A 24999-nucleotide genomic window follows, 5' to 3' on the forward strand; every position below is an offset into this window, starting at 1 on the left:
ATTGATAATACTAGACCAACATTTGAAAGAGCGTATCAGCCAAAATGTATTCCTTCTTATTCTTCGTCTACACATTTAGCATACATTTGCTCACTAGAAGAATTCTGTGCACCTTTCTAAAATGTACGAAGATATGTATTTCCGATTGAATTTAACAGACCCATAGTCTTATATACAATCAGCTCGACAAACCGAGCTATTGTCTGTGTGTTCTTGACATATGAGAATAGCTGTTATGGTCAGTATAAGCTGAAAGCAATCTCAAGTAATTTTAATGATCTTTCAACCCGTTCTGAATTTTATTTTTGCAAATTCCATGCGAAGATCTAGAAATGCCCACAAATCTTCAATGTTCCTTACATACAGCGCCGTAGCGTGCGGTTGGCCAGGTTGGCCTCCGTCAAGGGCGCCAGTCTTTAGGGGGCGCCGTAATCAAGGATTACGCTATAAGCAAAAGACAAATTTATTTAGTTTAGGATTGGTACAATGGTAGAGATATGTCTTATGACAAGTAAGAGATATGTGGAATAATCTAGAGCAAGCCAAAAATACTGCCTTTTTTCCACATCAACATGTTATATGGATTTGTTTTAGTTTTGACTGCTAATCCGATTTCTCAAGGACTTCTGAAACCGGTTACAAGAGGTCAGTAGAAAAAAGAGAAAAACAAAAATATAATATTGGATTTTGATTATCAACATTGTGTGCATCGGATTAGTTAAAATTTTAGCTATTACATATTAGGGCCACCGAGGGATTTCCGGAGAAATAATGTTTGATAGCAGTGACTATTCGCGAAATGTAGAACTTATTGAAGCAGTGCAGCATACATTTAAGCGTTTTTGTATAGAAAATTCTATTATCCTTATGAACCATATCAGAGAAGAATAAGTCGCATGAAGATCACATCATTAACTCGGCGCATCCTTGATGTGTCTACGCTTCATGGACTTGTACATTAATCTATTCACTGCAGCATTACTAGTGACCTCCAGTTTTGGTTTCCCACGCATGGTCTACGTCAGTTGGATCTATTCTACATCCCTAGATCAAGGACAAACCTGGGAAAAGCTGCACCTCTTTCTCGTTTATGCCAGACTTACAACGAGGGCTACAACGAAGTGGATATTTTTATGGAGCTTTCGCAATTCAAAAGGATTATTTGAAACTAGCAGCTTTGCTAAGCTTTAAAACTTTATTGTATTGTGGTCCGATTATTGGGTAACCCTGTAGGACACTATACAATATATGAGATATATAAATAACTTAATTAACTAAAAAAAGGACAATTCACACTCAAATTCATTGGTTCGAATTTATTCAGCTTTTTTAAGTGGACATCTTTAAAAGGTTACATTCATAATAAACCGATTGACAAAATTTAGAAGTGCCTTTTGTTATAAGAACCGGAAGTAGTGGTATGGATTTTTGTGTAATTTATAGTTCCCGGTTTTTGTTTTTTTTGTCCTGAGTTGAATTTTCCTTGATCAAAACAGATCCGTTGGCGAATTCGACCACCAACCAATCTACACACCATACAGTTATTTTTGATTTAATTTGTCCTAACTGGGGGGTTCAGTGGTCCAAAGCTACATTTTACTTGATCCAAATAGGTTCAATGGCAACTCCCGGCCACCAACAAACCAACTCCAAAATATGGTTTTCCCTGATTCGACTAGATCCGGTAGAAACTCTGACCTTCAACCATCTCACCCCAGAGTGAAATTTCATTAACTCTGTTAGATCCAGAAGTGGTTTCAAAACACCGTCAGACCCACTCCAGAATCGGATTTTCCTTGACGCGAATAGGTCCGATAACGATTCCGCTAATCGACCGACGCATTTCAGAGCTGTTTTTTATTGACCCAACTAGACCCAGCAGTGCGTAGGCTCTGAAAAAAACCTTAACATTATTAATGAACTTACAGCACGGCTCTAGAAGGTCGCTTAAATAACTTGTGAAATAATCAAAAAAAGTATCACCAAATGGAAACAAATCTTAGATGGACTGCCTGCAATTCAAATGAACTTCAGGAACAGAAGTTCTTGTTCTCTTTACAGTATTGAATGATGTTTAAAGCATCTTTAAACCATTAAACCTTCTAATTTTACTGTTCATGCATTTCAAATTGTCAAATTGTTGTTAAATTTTCCCATTTTTATAATCAAAAAGGACGCCAAATCATGGTTTCGCCAAGGGCGCTAGCAGTCCACGCTACGGCTCTACTTACATATTGTGCAAATAGTCAAAGAAGAGCTTCCCCGAGCAAAGTCTGAAAACATACAGACAGCATATAGAGAACATATTCTGATATAGATATCAAATTGAAATCATAATTTGTTTTCAAATATGAATCATCATGACTGATTACATATTTTGATCTCATTTTGCTGTTGATTTCTAAATTGTATAATCTGACATCAAACTGTGTACTTATTTTGTTATCGGAACCAATATCAAAATCAGTTTTCGATTTGCTCTCATCGATAGCAGGAATAGTTTTCGATTTGATGTCACAGTAAGATTTTTCTGCTGTAGATTTTGATCTTTTAACCGTTAAAACGACCAAAAGAATATCACCCTGAGTTATCAAAATTAGGCGATTTCACAAGAACAAAATTAGTTATCGATTTGCTCTCAAGCTTTGCTCGGGTCCCGAGCAAAGTCTGAAAACATGATGAGAGCATATAGAAAACACATTTTGATTTTGACATCAAGTTGAAAACATAATTTGTTTTCAAATATGAATCATCATGATTGATTACATATTTTGATCTCATTTTGCTGTTGATTTCTAAATTGTATGATCTGACATCAAACTGTGTACTTATTTTGTTATCAGAACCAATATCAAATTTAGTTTTCGATTTGCTCTCATCGATAGCAGGAAAAGTTTTCGATTTGATGTCACAGAAAAAAGATATCAAATTAAGTAATCATATTCGGAGATTTCACAACATCAAAACGAGTTATCGTTTCGTCTAAAGCTTTGCTCGGGTTATTAGCTTGATTCACTGTACACATCGTAGTTGCTAATCATGATTGGCCGAGAAACAGCAAATATGCACAGCTCACCAATTAAATAATATTCTTGGGATACAAAAAAGTTATTCTTATTGTATAATTGCTTTGGTGTTTCCAATTCATGACCAATAATGATGCTGGTCACGTGCTTATAGTCAATTTAGGATTAGGAGAGGAAAAATAGTTGACAATCATTGTTATAAGAGACCAAGGAATGCTCTGCATCTCCGTGAGCGCTACGGGAAAGGAATCGTTGATTAGTTGAGAAGGTAATTCTTGTGAAACCCCTTGGTGAGCGACAAGACATGTATTACGAAGTTATGTTGAAAACAAGAAGACGAAAACTGTGTTTCAAATCAATCCAACGCAAAATCAATGTGTTTCGTTTAATAATCTTCTACAACACGATCGATCCCGCACTAAATAATTTTATGCTCTTCGATGCAGACATTAGTTTTATCACTTTACGTTCTCCTACACTAGTTGGCGTGATCAGCATCAACACGATCGATTGCACACTGGTTAATCAAATTTCTGCTACGCGAGGTAGATTTTTTTCACTTCGCGTTCTCCCGGACTAGCTGCCGTCCCATGACCAGCACCCACATGATCGTTTCCGCATTCATATAGAAGAAAACTAAAGCCTGTCCACGTTAAATTTCGGACAGTTAGATAATGTTCAAATGATTTGTCGTCATTTCATCAACTTGGACGAGAGTTAGAACATGCTGAAAGCAGCGTTAAAGCGAAGAGATTAAGCTGTCATGTAAATAGTTCGTCTCAGTGTTAGGTAAAAATGTTTAAAAATCGCGTTGGACGATGGGTGTCCGAAATTTAACGTGGACAGGCTTTACATACGAATTTGTCGATTAAGAATGAGGTTATGTAGTAAGCGTTAATAAGAATATTATATAACCTAAAGTTTTGAAAACAACTTTACGATTATGTTCAGCGGCGCAGCCAAAATTTTTGATAATATAAAGTATGGTTTAAGTTTAAATTTGTTTCGAAATTCCGCGGAATTCCGTTAAATTTCGTAAGAAGCTAGTTTTTTCTAGCGAAATTTTTGTAATTTTACGAAACGAAACGAAATCAAGAAATCAGATTTCGCCGTGCTCAAATTCCGCGAAATTCCGCGGAATTTCGTTTCGAACCACCTGAAACGAAATTTTTCGAAATACCGCATATGCTTAGTTGTGCATTATTACCTTAAAAACAAGTGATTATGTTTGGCGCAAGTACATACATAAGCAAAATTGGAATAGCCTCATACAAAAAATCAGTTCTAGATAGCACATATAACCTTTTAGTAACACCCAACGCAAAATCTATTTAAAGCGTATGTTACTAAAAACGTTGAACACATATAGCTATTTCCTACTTGCCCCTTTATTTTTGCTGTTTCCCTTTGCACTGCAGTAACATACCCTCATGTTCGTCTCCGATTTACTTTCTCCTCAATCGCCAATTTAACTTTCTCCCTCCCCCCAATGATACCAAACTCACCATTGCCTGGCCCTCCGACCTTCTCAGCACTATCAAGAACATATTCTGATTTGTTTGTACATGCTCGGAAAATCAGTGGAGCAGATTTTCCCACCTGATGCAGGGTATGAGTCGCCAGGAACCTGACATCATCAAATTAACCTTTCACAACATTGACTCAATATTGTGTCCATCGTAGGCATGTTATTATCTTACAATAGTACAACGTTATGGCTGATATAGCAATTACTACACGAACACAAAATTCCCGATACCCTGCATGAGCTTCCAAAATGTATTCATGACTACACCCGCTAGAAAATGGATTAGAGAAACAGGAAGTGTCAACCCATGAGAAAAAGGCTGACGATATAGCGAGTAAAAGGGGCGTTTCAGTACGCTGGTCTACACATGAATGTTATAACAGGATGAAGCATCATGAGAGGGGGTCAACAAGGCAATGTCAATGGTCTCAAAGTTCAGGATGTGCAATATCAAAGGCTACGTGTTATTATCTAGAGCGTGGATTGCTGCACGAGCATCTTACGCTAGCTGCCGTTCTCCTTTGATTTTGCATTTGTGTTAGTTCTCTTGTGAAAGAATCTTAAGTTACCTACTTGGAGCATAATGAAATCTTAGTTCAGTTGAGGTATTTATTGTTTATTGTTTATTATAAAATGTATCTACAAGCTAATGATAATATTAGTGACATAAGCAATAATATGAATGCGATACTTCAATCATCCAAATTTCAACTAATCTAAAAATTAAAATATAAAATGATTTTTTGGTTTTTGTGACTATGACGAAAAGACGAAAATACCTGCTTTAACCCTACACGTTTCAAAGTTCTCTGCTTGCTCTATTATTCCCTGATTTTATGCGACGGTAGAGTGGTCTTAACATTAGCTGGTTTCTTAGAGAATGAGGTTGCACAGTGATATTGTTCCGGCTCCAAGATGACCGGAAAGCCTATTCTTTCTCCCATGACGTCGGCAATAATCATCGCTTTTGCAGTGTCTATTCTTGATGAGAGAGGCTTCATACGTGAATGATACCTCAATAAATTAGTGTAAAAATCTTGCATATCGGTTATCCCGTCTTCTTTTTCCTCTTCTTATTGGCATTACACCCCCATACTGGGACAGAGCCGCCTCGCAGCTTAGTGTTCATTAACCCGTTAGCGCCCAGTGATTTATAGATCAGTTACATTTTTTATATCTGTTGGGAAGTTTTGGCTCTGAAGTTATACATGTCTTCGTCAATATTGTTCTATGAACTAATATTTTTCATATGGTGAACATTGACCAAATTAAATCGGAACTGACTCGTTAGGTGGCGTAAGCGTACATAGAAAGCTAAACTTTTTCATACAAACATCAAGTAATGAGTAGTGAACGTCCAAACAGCATCACTCTATACCTCAAGAATCTGACTAGTTAGCTACATGGAGTCTTCAGCAAAGTTGTTCAGAGTATTTTGGCTGTTCAAGAACTCATCCAAATATTTCTGAATTTTTGTACGAGGTGGCGCTAGCATCCAAACTTCTCCTGGATGAAACATCAATCTGCATCTCAAGAACCTGATTAGTTAGCTACATGAAGTCTTCAGCAAAGTTGTTTAGAGCATCTTGCCAGTTCAAGAAACGATCGAAATAATTCTGAATTTTTGCATGAGGTGGCGCTAGTGAGCATCTAAACTTCTTCTGCAAGAAACATCAATCTGCATCTCAAGAACCTGATTAGTTAGTGTATATGGAGTCTTCAGCAAAGATGTTCAGAGTATCTTGGCGGCTCAACAACTGATCGAAATAATTCTGAGTTTTTGCTTGAGGTGACGCTAGTGAGCATTCAAACTTCTTTTGCATAGAACATCAATCTGTATCACCGGCCGGATGAAGAAAAAAAATCCACTGCACAGATCTAAAGATCCTTCCACAAACAAACTCGTTGTGAACCACCGAAAGTGGCGAAAGACACATAGACACCAGTTCGCCAATACACGTACTAATTCGTATTGACGGATATCGTAAACATGCTCAAGGAGGGATACACGAAATCATTTTGTTGACGTTATGGAGGTACCGATTGAATGTTGTTGAGCTGTTAGAACCTTTTCAATTATGTGCGTCGCACAAAAAAAAAGAATGTGACGATGAATGAATTTGCTCCTTCAGGCAATGTGTAACCAAATGTTGTAGGGAAAAGTGTGGGGGAGGCAGGATGAGAGATAGGGAGAGTATGAGTGAGAGAGATAGAATGGGTTGAGAGAGATAGAGTGGGTGTGAGAGAGATAGAGTGAGACAGAGAGAAAGAGTGAGAGAGAGAAAGAGTGAGAGAGAGAAAGAGAGAGAGATAAAGAGCGAGAGAGAAAGAGAGAGAGATAAAGAGCGAGAGAGAAAGAGTGAGAGAGTGAGAGAGAAAGAGTGAGAGAGTGAAAAAGAAAGAGTGAGAGAGAGAAGAGAAAGAGTGAGAGAGTGGGAAAGAAAGAGTGAGAGAGTGAGATAGAAAGAGTGAGAAAAGAGCGAGAGAGAGTGGAAGAGAAAGATTGAGAGAGAAGAGAAAGAGAGAGAGTGAGAGAGAAAGAGTGAGAGAGAGATAAAGAATGAAAGAGAGGAGGAGTGAGAGAGAGAAAGAGTGAGAGAGAGAAAGGGTGAGAGAGAGAAAGAGTGAGAGAGAGAAAGAGTGAGAGAGATAAAGAGTGAGAGAGAAAGAGTGAGATAGAGAGAAAAAGTGTGAGAGAGAAAGAGTGAGATAGAGAGAAAGAGTGAGAGAGAGAAAGAGTGAGAGAGAGAAAGAGTGAGAGGGAGATAGAGAAAGAGTGAGAGGGAGAGAAAGAGTGAGAGCGAGAGAGAAAGAAAGAAAGAATGAGAGGCAGAGAGAGAGAAAGAGTGAGAGGGAGAGAGAGAAAGAGCGAGAGGGAGAGAGAGAAAGAGAGAAAGAGAGAGAGCGAGTAAAATTTTCAATTACTTCATTCATTCTCAAGTCAGGCACACAATTGTAGTTCATTTGCGTGGCATCGTGCTAAAAAAAGTTGTGACCGTAGATTTTCAATTCAATTATTTCAAGTTTATTATTTTAATATGTTGAGATGTTCCTGAAAAATCAAGTGATTATCATGAAAGTGAGTTAATTCGGGCGTTAATGGGTTAAGCACTTCTATAGTTATTAACTGCGAGGTTTCTAAGCCATTTTTGCATTCGTATATCATGGGACTAACACGATGATCCTTTTATGCCCAGGGAAGCCGAGACAATTTCCAATCCAAAAATTGCACCGGTAATTGAACCCAGCCACCCTCAGGATGGTCTTGCTTTGTAGCCGCGCATCTTACGGCACGGCTAAGGAGGGCCCCTGGATTATCCCGTTCATGAGTTCAATTCCTGCAATGGAAACCCCAACTCATTTTTATTTATATGTACAGGTAAAACAAATTATCTTAGCAAATAAGGATGATATACCCATAAGCAGATAACAGATTTTAATACAGTATTGTTATACTAGTATCTTACAAAAGCTGTATGCAATTTTGGTAGACATCATTTCGCATAATTTGAATAAAGTCAGCCAGTCAAGTCATTAAGCTTTCTAGATTCAATATCATCTTGTTAAAAGAAAAAAATGGCTATCTATTGTTAACATAAAGATACAATTAGAACACACATTTTCGAGGAAAAACTGTCAATTATGATTAAGAGATCTAACGCAGTGGAGCACTTCTTCACTCGTCCAGGGCAGTAGTGGGAAGCCCTCGAGATAAAAAGAGGATATGGGTCAGAGAGCCAGTATGTCTAGGTCCTCGATCCCAAACGAAGGTTCTCACCTCGGTAATTTATTTATACTATTTACCACTATAGGACAAACCTCAAAGGACTGCACCTCATAACTAATGATGTTAAAATATGCTATTGTGACAAAACTTTAGCCGCCATTACTGAGACTAGTATCAGGCAGGAAATCATCCTGGTGTTGGCCATGTAGTGTTGGTTTCGGTTTTGCTTCCGACGACCAGAATGTGATAATTACCGCGTTACGCTGTTGATGATCATCGCCTGGCGATATAGCTATAGGAGAATCGATAGTAGAACACTGCCGGAACTCCGGTTAAAGATACTTAAAAACGATTAAATCCAAACAGGCCTGATGGAGTGTAAAAAAATAAAATAGAGAACGTGGAATTGGTTTTTTACTTGAGGCTCTGGTGACCGTAACAAAGACGACAATAACGTCTGTCGAAAAAACGGAGTCATTCTGTCTGTGCAAAAATTACGATGGTAATGTCGATTTCAACCCCAGCTTGAGATGAGAAGCCGTAAGAGAACCTTTTTTGTTGGGGAATTAGAACTACTGCGTCCATTAATTAGAACTATTGTAGTATACATTTTGTGGCGTATCTGCGTGTTCATTCGAACATTCGAAAATAGAGATTGTGAAGAGACATGTGGAAAACACCTTGATTGCGAGGCAGCATAAACGTTTAATAACACCAAACATGTTTATTACTCACAAGGACTTTCAAAAAAAAGATATTAACACATCACATAAACAGGTCATATAACAGATCAATGCCCTCTTTAATGACTCGTCACTCGACTCAACTATCTCCTCACTTTGCAAAATATTCACCAAATTTTAACACTTTTCATAGAATCAAAATGTGTTATTATTCCACGGTGATACGCTACACGATCGATGGAAAAGCTATTCAAAAAGTATAATTTAAAAAAGATTTGCGTTTTGATATTATCACTATAGTGTAAAATGAGATATTTTTTTTTATTCCCGACAGGTTTTTTTATTACTATACTTCTAAAAAATAGTTTTAATCAACAAAAACAACAACAAACAATCATGTCAGGTCATCCAATCCAAATCCAATCCAAATCCAATCCAAATCCAATCCAAATCCAATCCAAATCCAATCCAAATCCAATCCAAATCCAATCCAAATCCATCCCAAATCCAACCAAACCAACCAAATCCAATCCAAACTAACCAAATCCAATCCAAATCCAACCAAACTCCCAAACCTGGATTGATTCCTGATCAATCCAACGGATTCTGGATCCAACTGACCATTTGATTGACTGAACCTGACTGACTCACCGAACTGACTGATCCTGATCGCTCGACCTGATCTGATCAGATCTGACCTGACTCTGATCTGACTGACCTGATCTGACTGATCTGACTGAACCTGACCTGATCGATCGATCTTGACTGATCCTGACTCCTGACACTGACTTGATCGACCTGATCCCAAATCCAAATCCAAATCCAAACCAACCCAAATCCAATCCAAACCAACCACATCCAACCAAACCAATCCAAACCGGATCTCCAAACCAACCAAAATCCAATCCAAACCAAACCCAAACCAATCCAAACCAATCCAAACCAACCCAAACCAATCCAAACCAACCAAATCCAAACCAATCCAAACCAATCCAAACCAACCAAACCAATCCAAACCAATCCAACCAAACCAATCCAAATCCCAATCCAAACCAATCCAAACCAATCCAAACCAACCAAACCAACCAATCCAAACCAACCAACCAATCCAACCAATCCAAACCAACCAACCAATCCAAACCAATCAAACCAACCAAACCAACCAATCCAAACCAATCCAACCAATCCAAACCAAACCCAAACCAATCCAAACCAACCAAACCAACCAAATCAACCAAACCAATCCAAACCAAACCAAATTCAATCCAAACCAATCTGAATCAATCCAAACCAATCAAATCAAATTCAAACCGATCCAAACCAATCCAAATCAAACCAAACCAACCAAACCAAACCAAATCCAATCCAAACCAAACCAAACCAATCCAAACCAACCAAACCAATCCAAACCAACCAATCCAAACCAACCAAATCCAATCAAATCCAAACCAATCCCAAACCAATCCAACCAACCCAAACCAACCAAACCAATCCAAACCAATCCAAACCAACCAAACCAACCCAAACCAACCAACCAATCCAAACCAATCCAAAACCAATCCAAAACCAATCCAAACCAATCCAAACCAATCCAAATCCAACCAAATCCAATCCAAACCAACCAAACCAATCCAAACCAATCCAAACCAATCCAAACCAATCCAAACCAATCCAAACCAATCCAAACCAACCAAACCAACCAAACCAATCCAAATCAATCCCAAACCAATCCAAACCAACCAAACTAATCCAAACCAATCCAAACCAATCCAAACCAATCCAAACCAATCCAAACCAACCAAACCAACCAACCAATCCAAACCAATCCAAACCAATCCAAATCCAATCCAAACCAATCCCAAACCAACCAAACCAATCCCAAACCAATCCAAACCAATCCAAACCAATCCCAAACCAACCAAACCAATCCAAACCAATCCAAACCAACCAAACCAATCCAAACCAACCAAACCAACCAAACCAATCCAAACCAACCAAACCAACCAAACCAATCCAAACCAACCAAACCAACCAAACCAATCCAAACCAATCCAAACCAATCCAAACCAATCCAAATCCAATCCAAACCAATCCAAACCAATCCAAACCAATCCAAACCAACCAAACCAATCCCAAACCAATCCAACCAATCCAAACCAATCCAAACCAATCCAAACCAACCAAACCAACCAAACCAATCCAAACCAACCAAACCAATCCAACCAATCCAAACCAACCAAACCAACCCAAACCAATCCAAACCAATCCAAACCAATCCAAACCAACCAAACCAATCCAAACCAATCCAAACCAATCCAAACCAACCAAACCAACCAAACAACCAACCAAACCAATCCAAACCAATCCAAACCAACCAAAACCAATCCCAAACCAACCCAAACCAACCAAACCAAATCCAAACCAAACCAATCCAACCAATCCAAACCAACCAAACCAATCCAAACCAACCAAACCAATCCAAACCAATCCAAACCAACCAAACCAACCAAACCAATCCAAACCAACCAAACCAATCCAAACCAATCCAAACCAACCAAACCAAACCAACCAAATCCAATCCAAACCAATCCAAACCAATCCAAACCCAATCCAAACCAACCAAACCAAACCAATCCAAACCAATCCAAACCAATCCAAACCAATCCAAACCAATCCCAAACCAACCAAACCAATCCAAACCAATCCAAACCAATCCAAACCAATCCAAACCAAACCAAACCAAACCAACCAAACCAATCCAAACCAATCCAAACCAACCAAACCAATCCAAACCAACCAAACCAATCCAAACCAATCCAAACCAATCCAAACCAACCAATCCAAACCAACCAAACCAACCAAACCAACCAAACCAATCCAAACCAATCCAAACCAATCCAAACCAATCCAAACCAACCAAACCAATCCAAACCAATCCAAACCAATCCAAACCAATCCAAACCCATCCAAACCAACCAACCAATCCAAACCAATCCAAACCAACCCAACCAATCCAAACCAATCCAAACCAATCCAAACCAACCAAATCCAACCAAACCAACCAAACCAATCCAAATCCAAACCAATCCAACCAAACCAAATTTAATCCAAACCAATCCAAACCAATCCAAACTAATCCAAACCAAAACCAAACCAACCAAACCAATTCAAACCAATCCAACCAATCCAACCAATCCAAACCAACCAAACCAATCCAAACCAATCCAAACCAATCCAACCAATCCAAACCAATCCAAACCATATTCAACCAAATCCAATCCAAATCCAACCAAACCAAACCAATCCAAACCAACCAAACCAATCCAAACCAATCCAAACCAACCAAACCAATCCAAATCCAACCAAACCAATCCAAACCAATCCCAAACCAATCCAAATCCAATCCAAACCAACCCAAACCAACCAAACCAATCCCAAACCAATCCAAACCAAACCATCCCAAACTAATCCAAACCAATCCAAACACAACCAAACCAACCAACCAACCAAACCAATCCAAACCAACCAAACCAATCCCAAACCAATCCAACCAATCCAAACCAACCAAACCAATCCAACCAACCAAACACAATCCAAACCAACCAAACCAATCCAAACCAATCCAACCAATCCAACCAATCCAACCAATCCAAACCAATCCAACCAACCAACCAATCCAAAACCAATCCAACCAATCCAAACCAATCCAAACCAAACCAAACCAACCAACCAATCCAAACCAACCAAACCAACCAACCAACCAATCCAAACCAATCCAAACCAATCCAAACCAATCCAAACCAAACCAACCAATCCAAACTAACCAAACCAATCCAAACCAATCCAAACCAACCAAACCAATCCAAACCAATCCAAACCAACCAAACCAATCCAAACCAATCCAAACCAATCCCAAACCAACCAACCAACCAACCAATCCAAACCAATCCAAACCAATCCAAACCAATCCAAACACAATCCAAACCAATCCAAACCAATCCAAACCAACCAAATCCAAACCAAACCAAACCAATCCAAACCAACCAAACCAACCAACCAACCAAACCAATCCAAACCAATCCAAACCAATCCAAACCAACCAAACCAATCCAAACCAACCAACCAATCCAAACCAACCAACCAAAACCAAACCAACCAAACCAATCCAAACCAATCCAAACCAACCAAACCAATCCAAACCAACCAAACCAACCAAACCAATCCAAATCCAACCAAATCCAACCAAACCAATCCAACCAACCAAACCAATCCAAACCAACCAAACCAATCCAAACCAACCAAACCAACCCAAACCAATCCAAACCAATCCAAACCAATCCAAACCAATCCAAATCCAATCCAAACCAATCCAAACCAATCCAAACCAATCCAAATCCCAATCCAAACCAACCAAACCAATCCAAACCAATCCAAACCAATCCAAACCAACCAAACCAATCCAAACCAATCCAAACCAATCCAAACCAACCAAACCAATCCAAACCAATCCAAACCGATCCAAACCAACCAAACCAACCAAACCAAACCAAACCAATCCAAACCAATCCAAACCAACCAAACCAATCCAAACCAACCAAACCATATTCAAACCGATCCAACCAATCCAAACCAACCAAACCAATCCAAACCAATCCAACCAATCCAAATCATATCAAGATCCAATCCAAATCATATCCAAACCAATCCAATCCAAATCCAGTCCAACCAAACCAATCAAATCCAATCCCAATCCAACCAAACCAATCCAAATCCAATCCAAACCAATCAAACCAATCCAAACCAATCCAAATCCAATCAAATCCAATCCAAATCCAATCCAACCAATCCAACCAACCAAATCAATCAAATCCAGTCAATCAGTCAACCAATCCAAATCCAATCAATCCAATCCAATCCAAACCAACCAAACCATCCAAACCAATCCATCCAATCCAAACCAATCCAAACCAATCCAAACCAATCAAACCAATCCAAACCAATCCAAACCAATCCAATCAAACCAATCAGTCCATCCAAATCCAAACCAATCCAAACCAATCCAATCCAATCCAACCAACCAATCCAGTCAAACCAACCAAATCAATCCAAATCCAATCCAAACCAATCCAGATCAACCAATCCAATCCAAATCCAAATCAGTCAACCAATCCAAACCAATCCAACCAATCCAAACCAATCCAGTCAACCAACCAAACCAATCCAGTCCAGATCCAGTCAAATCCAACCAAATCCAACCAATCCAAATCCAATCCAAACCATCCAAACCAATCCAAACCAACCAAACCAATCCAGTCAACCAATCCAAACCATCCAAACCAATCCAAACCAATCCAATCCAATCCAAACCAATCCAACCAATCCAAACCAATCCAAACCAATCCAAACCAATCCAAACCAACCAAACCAATCCAAACCAATCAAACCAATCAAACCAATCCAAACCAATCAAATCAAACCAATCCAAATCCAACCAAACCAATCCAAACCAATCCAAACCAATCCAACCAATCCAAACCAATCCAAACCAATCCAAACCAATCCAATCCAATCAATCCAACCAGTCAATCCAAATCCAAACCAGTCCAAACCAATCCAATCAAATCCAGTCAAATCCAAACCAACCAATCAAACCAATCCAAATCAATCCAACCAAACCAATCCAAACCAACCAAACCAATCCAACCAATCCAAATCCAATCCAAATTCAATCCAAATCCAATCCAAATCCAACCCAAATCCAATCCAAATCCAAATCCAATCCAAATCCAATCCAAGTCTAATCCAAATCCAATCCAAATCCAATCCAAATCCAATCCAAATCCAAATCCAAATCCAAATCCAATCCAATCCAATCCAAATCCAATCCAATCCAAATCAAATCCAATCCAAATCCAATCCAAATTCAATCCAAATCCAATCAAGCACAAAAATATGCAAAATTGACAAACTTCCAGGTTAAAAAACATCTTCATAAAATTGACAACTGATGCCTAGTTTAGATGCTGATTTTTATGGATCTTTTTGAAATTCGTGAGAACGTCATTGAAAATTAAAAAAAAAATATTTAAAAGTCTGCCAAAAATGTGTCGTTGTGAGGTTCAAGCCCAAATGTGTCCCTTGTAACTGCCATGATTATTTTATAAGTCAATACAGAAAGCTAATTTACAACATCATAACATCACGTCTCTTAATTTCATTCAGGCATAAAAAGCCAAAGAGCGCAAAGTAATAGAATACCCGACCAGTTAAGTTTTTGCCACGAATGCCCAGAAAGAACATTGCTTCATTGAAAATTCTGGCCCCTAATAATAGACGATCCCATTCCTTCCTGGAATGGCCCGATAACCGGCTATTGTAATTCAGTGCGTTAACATAAAAAAAAATTCTCATCCGGTACGTTGGCGAATGGCGGCACACCAAGGCCAATGGTCGACCTATATAGTGGTAGCCACTCGCCGTGTGAATAATTGAGGCGGCATGAATCATTCATAATAAAAATCCCTCTCATTATCGCCCTCCCCAACTTTTTTTTTCTGTACCTATTTTCCTCCTGGCTAGTCCGCAATGTCGGACCAATGAAAAAAGAATCAAGTCAGCAGGATATTATCAAATTGTTATAGGTACATGGCAGGGTAACATTGCGCCAAAGTCTGTAAACTGATGATAGGTTTCCTATTTCTATGAAAATTGCGATCATATTAAAACTAGACTCACCTTATAATGGACTTTTCTAATAAAGAATTCCATAGATTTTAATGACAGATAAACCTATCTATAAATCGCGTTATTTTGTTTCCATTATAAAAGGTTCAAAAGTAACAGAACGATTTAGTTGGTTTGATAAAATACTACTCTAATGTGGATCAAAAATAAATCGCTATTGGACCTATACAAATTATGAAAAATCTAATTCTGGTAAAAAAAAAAATCAACTAACGTATCAATCTAAATTCCATCAGTACGTAGATGGAGACTTCTACCACCTGTTGATGATGTTGGTTGGCGTGGGATTCGTCAAATCGACCTATGAATGTATGTTTACAAAAGCAGATGAGCCTTTGTGAAAATTTGGTACTGAAATGAAGTTATGAATTTCCAGTTTATAATCCACTGGTATACATGACTGTTTGGTGCTCCATTTCAAGCGTAATATGTCTGTGTCTAACATGCTAATGCCTTAAAGGGTTAAACCTCATTAATTAAATATAATACCTTGTCGAATGCCATAGGCCGAGAAAGACGTTCAATTCCTGTCTGGACATTTGCCGCCGGGGTCCCACTTGCACTAGTCGAAACACTCCCACCGACGGTTTGACTATTCGTCAAAGATGTCACTAGCGAAGTATTCGTCAGCACGAGTTGTGATTGCTGTTGCTGGTTCGCGACGGAAAAAGATGAAGTTAATTGTAGTTGTTGGTGGGGTACGAGCTGAAGCTGTGGTTGTTGCGTTTGTAGTTGCAAAGCTTTCTGTTGTTGCAAAGATATCCCTGCCGTTGTCCCGGTCGGTGGAGGCGACTGCGGATTGTGCTGACCCTGTTGTAGACTGTGCTGCTGATGGAGAAGCCTGTGTCCATCTTTGTCTGGTGGAAGTCCACCAGGAGGCTCCATGGCCACAAGCTGCAACACCTTGAGGCTGATTTATCGGCTAGTGTCAAATAGATGAATGTCGTTGTTGCGTCTGTTTTTTACAGTTGATGGTTTTCTGTTGCTTTACGTTGGAATGCAGCCAGCCTCAGTGTTTGTCAGGTGCAGCAGTTATTGTAACTGTTTTGATCTTAAGATATTAGTGCACTCCCTTTGGAGGCACTATAAGTTGTGCAGGTTTCAGCATTCGTATGTGAGATGGCCTAGCCGAACTCCATCATGTGTGTGATAGAAGGAAATTCTGTTGAGACACAAAGGAAAAGTTTTTGTAGAGAATTTTATAATTGGCTCTCACAAATAGATATTACCTGACAGCATTGAAAGAAGAGTGAGACGAGTAACTTTTGCTCGAGGCCGAAGGTTGCCAGCCGTGGTCAGCTGGCAAGGCTCTATACTGAACCAATTTTTTGTAGTTAGTGTCGTCGTTCTGATGTTTCTCCGTATGCCGTCGTGCTTTTTACGTAGTAATAGTTGCACTGGGGGTAGTCTTTGCTGTTGTTGCTGTGATTTTGCTGCTGCCGTTTTGGTAATTATTTTCGCTGCTACTTTGAACACGTTCTTCGATTGCTCGAAGAATTCAATACGAGACGGAAGCTGGGGGGGCTGCGACCGGGAGGACAGACAAAGATCTGCAGTGAGCGGTTCGAGCCCCTGGCCCATCTCGATGTCACCCCCACATCTATCTGCGAAGAGAAAGTAAACAAACAGATGCCACATATCAGAATCAAATATAAGTGAAATAATTTAATTAGGGTGATAATAATGAAGAAATCTAATTTCCCGATGGAAAAGAATTTTGAATTACAATACCAAAAAATGGACATGGGGTGGTACATTTATTACGTAAGCAATCTTTTTGGATTTTTCGACCCCCTCTCGCCCCATGTAAGATTTTTTTCATACAAATGATTTTTTATTTATATGGAGCGTAAGATATTGACCGACCCCCCTTCCCGCATAAGTGCTTACGTAATATGTGTACGGCCCCCATGGAGCAAAACACCCGAATGGTGATGTAAAATTACTGAATTGCATGTGAAATAATGGTGAACGCATGGTTGTTTGTTTATCGAAAATCTTCGCCAGCGGATGCTTATCTTCTGACTCTAATAGTGAGCCTCTATACCCAATGGAGGCATTGCAGAAACTTGCACATCAATCATCATTGAGAACCGTATCACGACAGGGCGACGAGAACAATTTTCCAGTGGATTTGCCTGTTCAGTGTAAAATGGCACTTGTTATGCAGACATCGCCGCGATGCCTGTCAGCCAACATCATCATATACCATCATCGGCCAACTAGTAAACAGAAGCATCAGCTTTCATTCAGCATTGCCTTAGGGATAGTATATTCTGGGCACTGGGAGAAAACGTGGCAAGATTTGCAGGAGCTCTGTGCACGTGCAGCTACTTGTTCAAAGTGTAAACAAACTTATAGTATAAAATTGAAGTATCACATGAAATCGATCAGAACAGAAAAATCCAGGCCACAGACGTCGTTGAGAATGGCCATCTTTATTTAAAATATTGAGGTAATTTCTAAATATTACTGGTGCTCACATCTAATGTTTCTGCAAGGCGAATCTCTCATTTCTTTACTTTTATTTACTGATACCTAATTTCTTCTTGGCGTCGTTATGCAAAAACCTATCAACATATAGTCTAACTCGGAATTCAGTCACCCCGCCTACCAACTAAGGAAATTTGCTGACACACACTTTTATACGTCTCATCAAAATTGTGAATTCCTAACTATAAAGAAAATGAGTGCAAATGCATGCTTGTTGCAATGCAATTTCTTCAATCATCCTGCTTAAGTAGTTCACTGTTATAAATGAGTACGGGCGAAACGATGCGCCAAGAAAAGTAAAACTCTCTGTCAGCATCTTCTGAAGTGTTTAATTTTATTCACCCCACATATCGGAAGCGACGGATCGTGGCAAGGAGTGCTATTCGCAGCGGTTAAGTCAGGAAAACAGCACCACGTCTTTGAACTTTCAGCTGCAAATGACACGCGGGAGTGCGAAATGAAATTTGATGGACTGCGATGAAAAGCGAAAATAATCTCCCTTTTTCATGGTTCACAGCCCTTCTACACGGTGAAATTTTATCTATGCGTTCGTTTTATGGGTTTTGGGAAACGAAAAAAAGTATATAGGGTGGGTGTACCAATCGTCGCCATACATAAGAGCATTTATTAAAAAAAAAATAAGTAAAAGGCATGTGGGTGGACTTTATATATCAAGCGAAAGGTTTTACTTCCTGCTCCTTAGAACAGCTGTGAAAACCATAATAAAATTTGTTATGATCCTTAAAATTGATTAATCCATAATAGGAACGCATGCACTAGTTGTGTCACTATTTTTTATTTTTGGTTCCTTATTTGGCAAATCCCATTGTTTTCCTATGGTATTGGCCAAATTGGGACACCTAGTGCGACAACTGGTGCAAAGGACGTCAAAAATTAAGCAAAATCATTTTTTACAATTATGCTTTGCTTGTTTTATAGGAGATCAAAGGTGTTATCGTATTATATGAATATGCTTTATCGATATGAACTTGGTTTGCGGTGATTTGATTGGCCATTTGGCATATAAAGCACTAGTCCGACTACTGGTGCTATAGCCTATATTCGAGCAGCAGCTAATCCACATATATTAGAATTGCTATTTCGTACCCTGTAACTTCCAGAAATTGATCCTCATTTTTATTATCATCAATCTTTTCCAAATCTTAACTCTTTCAATTCTAAATTAATTTGAATGTTTACCAACTAAACAATATAATTCAATATCTTGTTTCAAATATGGATGGTGGTTTCAGAACAATTCTGATGTTGTATTCTGAAGACGATTTTAACGCGGAGGGGACGTTCCGCATAAATAAAAACACGCGTAAAAGCGACCATGAGATAGTTTTTTTTAAGTGCACTTCACAAGTTGAAAAAATGAGCGCGACATTTCGTAACTCAAAGTTTATTTGGGTATTCAACCGTGTTTATTACATCTTATAGAAGATGATGAAGGCTGGCAGTTCTGGGATATTCTGGGTTATCCAAACTATTCCTTTATTCGGGGCTTGAGATGTACAGCTGCTTAGAAGCTTTTTTCGGTACTCAAAGCTTCGATATGCATTCAATTATACTCATTACATCTCCTGAGATATCAACAGATATCGTAAGATCGTTTTGGGATATTCTGCGTCATCTGAACTATCCTTGAGTTCGGAACTTGAGATCTACAGCTGCAAGAAAATCGTTTTTCAGTACTCAAAGCTTCAATATGTATTCAATTATGTCCATTACACCTCCCGGGAGGACAAAGGATATCATAGGATAGTTTTGAGATATTCAAAACTGTACTTGAGTTCAGAACATGAGATCTACAACTGATAGAAGCTCTTTTCGGTACTCAAAGCTTCAATATCCGTTAATTATATCCATTACACCTCCCGGGAGTCAACGGATATCTTATATATAAAAATGAAATGGTCTGTGTTCGTATCCGCATAACTCGAAAACGGCTGGATGGATTTTTTTCATTTCTTCAGCAGAAACATTCGTTAAAGTTTCCGACGGGTTTATATGATATTTCCTAATGGGAAAATTACGAGTAAGGTTGAGCAAACCGTGAATAACTAAAATTGTGATTCCTATGCGAACTTTGCATGGGTAGTTCGAAATGCACATTCTCGCCTACTATGCAGGACAACGTCTGCCGGGTCAACTAGTCGTAAGATAGTTTTGAGATATTCTGGATTGAGATTCACAGTTGCAAGAATCACCCAGGATGTCCCAAAACCATCTTACCATGTCTCTTGGTTTTCTGGAATATGTTATGGACATAGTTGAATACATATCCAAGCTTCTAGTGCTGAAAAAAGCTAGTTTCGTGGCTGTAGATCACAGGTTCTGAACTAAGAGACGGATAACGCAAAACCATCTGACCATGTCTCCTGATCTTCGTGAATATGTAATGGATATGGTTGAATACAAATCCAAACTTGAAGCGTTGAAAAAGCTAGAGTGGTGGCTGTAGTTCTGAACTCAAGGACGGTTTGGATGACCCGGGATATCTCAAAATTATCTTACCGTGTCTCATGGTCGTCTGGAGTATGTTATGGACATGGTTGAATACATATTCAAGCTTCTAGTGGCGAAAAAAGCTAGTGTCGTGGCTGCAGATCGCAAGTTCTGAGCTCAAGGACAGTTTGGATAACCCAGGATATCCCAAAATCATCTTACCATTTTTGGTCTTTACGAATATGTTATGAACATATTTGAATGCATTTTCAAGCTTGGAATTACATTAAAAGCTAGAGTTGTGGTTGTAGAACGCAAGTTCTGGACTCGAGGACGGTTTGGATGACCCACGATATTCCAAAACCATCTGACCATGTCTCTTTATCTTTAAGAATATGTTATAGATATGATTGAATACAGCAGGGGACAGCAGGGACTATGTCCAAGGGCTTGACGATCCCTCCCCATCTGCGAGTTGTGGCGCCTGCCTAGGATGTGGTGGGGTTTGACAGTGGGCCCTGTTAAACCTCTATAAAAAGCTGCATGTATCCGCAAGTAGGCTCCGCCAAAGCGACCGTGTGCCGCTCAAAGCACACACGCCCAAGTCCTGGTGTTAGGTGGGACGGTAAACAGCCCTGACACGATGGGCCTACGACGAGACAGGAGGTTTGCGCAGGCCCAATAAGCCGCCTGGAAAACCAATAATTACGAACAATATAAGAGATAATGCGACTCGATATAATCGGCAAAGACCTAGGCGACGAATAAAGGATCACGATTGGAATCTTGGAACATGGAACTGCAAGTCGCTAGGTTTCGCAGGTTGCGACAGGATGATCTACGATGAATTACATCCCCGCAACTCCGAGTCGTGGCGCTGCAGGAGATTTGCTGGACAGGACAGAAAGTGTGGAAAAGCGGGCATCGGGCGGCTGCCTTCTACCAAAGCTGTGGCACCACCAACGAGCTGGGAACCGGCTTCATAGTGCTGGGTAAGATGCGCCAACGCGTGATTGGGTGGCAGCCAATCAACGCAAGGATGTGCAAGCTGAGGATTAAAGGCCATTTCTTCAACTATAGCATCAACAAAGTGCACTGCCCACACGAAGGGAGACCCGACGACGAGAAAGAAGCGTTCTACGCACAGCTGGAGCAGACATACGATGGATGCCCACTGCGGGACGTCAGAATCGTCATCGGTGACATGAACGCGCAGGTAGGAAGGGAGGAAATGTATAGACCGGTCATCGGACCGGATAGTCTGCACACCGTATCGAATGACAACGGCCAACGATGCATAAACTTCGCAGCCTCCCGCGGAATGGTAGTCCGAAGCACCTTCTTTCCCCGCAAAAATATCCACAAGGCCACATGGAGATCACCTAATCAAGAAACGGAAAACCAAATCGACCACGTTCTAATCGACGGTAAATTCTTCTCCGACATCACGAACGTCCGCACTTACCGCAGTGCGAATATTGAATCCGACCACTACCTCGTTGCAGTATACCTGCGCTCAAAACTCTCGACGGTGTACAACACGCGTCGAAGTCGGACGCCGCGGCTTAATATTGGGCGGCTATAAGACGGTAGACTAGCCCAAGAATACGCGTTGCAGCTGGAAGTGGCACTCCCAACGGAAGAGCAGCTAGGCGCAGCGTCTCTTGAAGATGGCTGGAGAGATATTCGATTCGCCATTGGTAGCACCGCAACCGCTGCACTTGGCACGGTGCCCCCGGATCAGAGAAACGACTGGTATGACGGCGAATGTGAGCAGTTAGTAGAAGAGAAGAATGCAGCGCACACCGCACGAGGGCGAACGAGGCACGATATAAACAGGCGCGGAACAGACAAAACTCGATTTTCCGGAGGAAAAAGCGTCAGCAGGAAGATCGAGACCGTGAAGAGACGGAGCAACTGTACCGCGCTAATAACACACGAAAGTTCTATGAGAAGTTGAACCGTTCACGTAAGGGCCACGTGCCACAGCCTGATATGCGTAAGGACATAAACGGGAACCTTCTTACGAACAAGCGTGAGGTGATCCAAAGGTGGCGGCAGCACTACGAAGAGCACCTGAATGGCGATGTGGCAGACGAATATGGCGGTATGATGATGGACCTGGGGAAACGCGCGCAGGGCATAATTCTATCGGCTCCGGATCTCCAGGAAATCCAGGAGGAGATTGGCCGGCTGAAGAACAACAAAGCCCCTGGGGTTGACCAACTACCAGGAGAGCTATTTAAACACGGTGGTGAGGTACTGGCTAGAGCGCTGCACTAGGTCATTACCATGATTTGGGAGGTGGAAGTTTTGCCGCAGGAGTGGATGGAAGGTGTCGTGTGTCCAATCTACAAAAAGGGCGATAAGCTGGATTGTAGCAACTACCGCGCAATCACATTGCTAAACGCCGCCGGTACTCTCTCAAATTTTATGCCGTCGACTAGCACCAATTGCAAGGGAGTTCGTAGGGCAGTACCAGGCGGGTTTTATGGCCGAACGCTCCACCACGGACCAGGTGTTCGCCATTCGCCAAGTACTGCAGAAGTGCCGAGAATACAACGTGCCCTCACATCATCTATTCATCGACTTTAAAGCCGCATATGATACAATCGATCGGGACCAGCTATGGCAGCTAATGCACGAACACGGATTTCCGGATAAACTGACACGGTTGATCAAAGGGACGATGGATCGGGTGATGTGCGTAGTTCGAGTTTCAGGGGCATTCTCGAGTCCCTTCGAAACCCGCAGAGGGTTACGGCAAAGTGATGGTCTTTCGTGTCTGCTATTCAACATCGATTTGGAAGGGGTAATACGAAGAGCAGGGATTAACACGAGTGGTACAATTTTCAATAAGTCCGTCCAGCTATTTGGCTTCGCCGACGACATAGATATTATGGCACGTAACTTTGAGAAGATGGAGGAAGCCTACATCAGACTGAAGAGCGAAGCCAAGCGAATCGGACTAGTCATCAACATGTCGAAGACGAAGTACATGATAGGAAGAGGTTCAAGAGAAGACAATGTGAGCCACCCACCGCGAGTTGGCATCGGTGGTGACGAAATCGAGGTGGTAGAAGAATTTGTGTACTTGGGCTCACTGGTGACTGCCGAAAATGATACCAGCAGAGAAATTCAGAGACGTATAGTGGCTGGAAATCGTACATACTTTGGACTCCGCAAGACGCTCCGATCGAATAGAGTTCGCCGCCGTACCAAACTGACAATCTACAAAACGCTCATTAGACCGGTAGTCCTCTACGGACACGAGACCTGGACGATGCTCGTGGAGGGCCAACGCGCACTCGGAGTTTTCGAAAGGAAAGTGCTGCGTACCATCTATGGTGGGGTGCAGATGGCGGACGGTACGTGGAGGAGGCGAATGAACCACGAGTTGCATCAGCTGTTGGGAGAACCATCCATCGTTCACACCGCGAAAATCGGACGACTGCGGTGGGCCGGGCACGTAGCCAGAATGTCGGACAATAACCCGGTGAAAATGGTTCTCGACAACGATCCTACGGGCACAAGAAGGCGAGGTGCGCAGCGGGCAAGGTGGATCGATCAGGACCCTCCGTAGACTGCGTGGTTGGCGACGTGTAGCCATGGACCGAGCCGAATGGAGAAGACTCTTATATACCGCACAGGCCACTTCGGCATTAGTCTGAATAAATAATAATAATGAATACATATCCAAGCTTGGAGTGACGAAAAAAGCCCGCATGGAAACTGTAGACTGCAAGTTATGGACTAAAGCATAGATTGGATGATCTATAGTACATCCCGAAAAACAAAAAAATCAACTTGTTCTGTCAGTTCTCCATTATTTATCACAAAAACAAATTGAACATTTGCGCAGCTGTCAAATCGATTTAATGCAGTCACTTCGTCTCTTCCGGTCTCAGCTAATCGTCGCGCGACGAAACGTCGTCGAAAAAGGAACAGATTTCAACTCTTTGAACTTCATCTCGTTCAAAGTTGGTGTCGATCCCAAGTATCGAATAGCCGCTCTTGACCCGTCTTGACCGTCTTCGTGGCCAAAAGGTATTCTTTCCAGGAATTCGAAGATAGCCGCGCAACAAATACTGACTTCCTGAATCGAATACTCTATCAATCATGGTGCACACGGACACTGAAGAAACCCCTCAGCCTGCATCAAGCATCCCGTGAAGCCATTGCGTCCTGAATCCAGGGTGAAAATTTACGCTCTTCGATGTCAACTCGTTTCTCTTCTGCGTGGTCTACATCTCTAAGACACAACGATACCAGCATTGTGGAAGCCACTGACTCCTTCACCACAGTCGTGTCATGCCCGCCAGCGCTCATCAGTCGTCCCGGCCCTGT

General features: G+C 40.9%; 1 protein-coding gene across 7 annotated transcripts in view; it reads right to left on the reverse strand.

Annotated features, from left to right (window-relative positions):
• LOC134205537 (regulator of G-protein signaling 11-like) overlaps positions 1-24999 on the reverse strand; it is a 177296-nt gene that overhangs the window by 20884 nt on the left and 131413 nt on the right. For all 7 annotated transcript variants that reach the window (XM_062680832.1, XM_062680831.1, XM_062680834.1 and 4 more), the window contains exons 3-4: positions 16938-17312; positions 16198-16870 (exon numbers count right to left, since the gene is read on the reverse strand). In XM_062680832.1, the coding sequence (XP_062536816.1) occupies positions 16198-16593 (396 nt within the window). In that variant the 5' untranslated portion in view covers positions 16594-16870; positions 16938-17312. The remainder of the gene's footprint in view (positions 1-16197; positions 16871-16937; positions 17313-24999) is intronic.

Source organism: Armigeres subalbatus, chromosome 1, assembly GCF_024139115.2.
Source record: "Armigeres subalbatus isolate Guangzhou_Male chromosome 1, GZ_Asu_2, whole genome shotgun sequence".
Taxonomy (NCBI): domain Eukaryota; kingdom Metazoa; phylum Arthropoda; class Insecta; order Diptera; family Culicidae; genus Armigeres; species Armigeres subalbatus.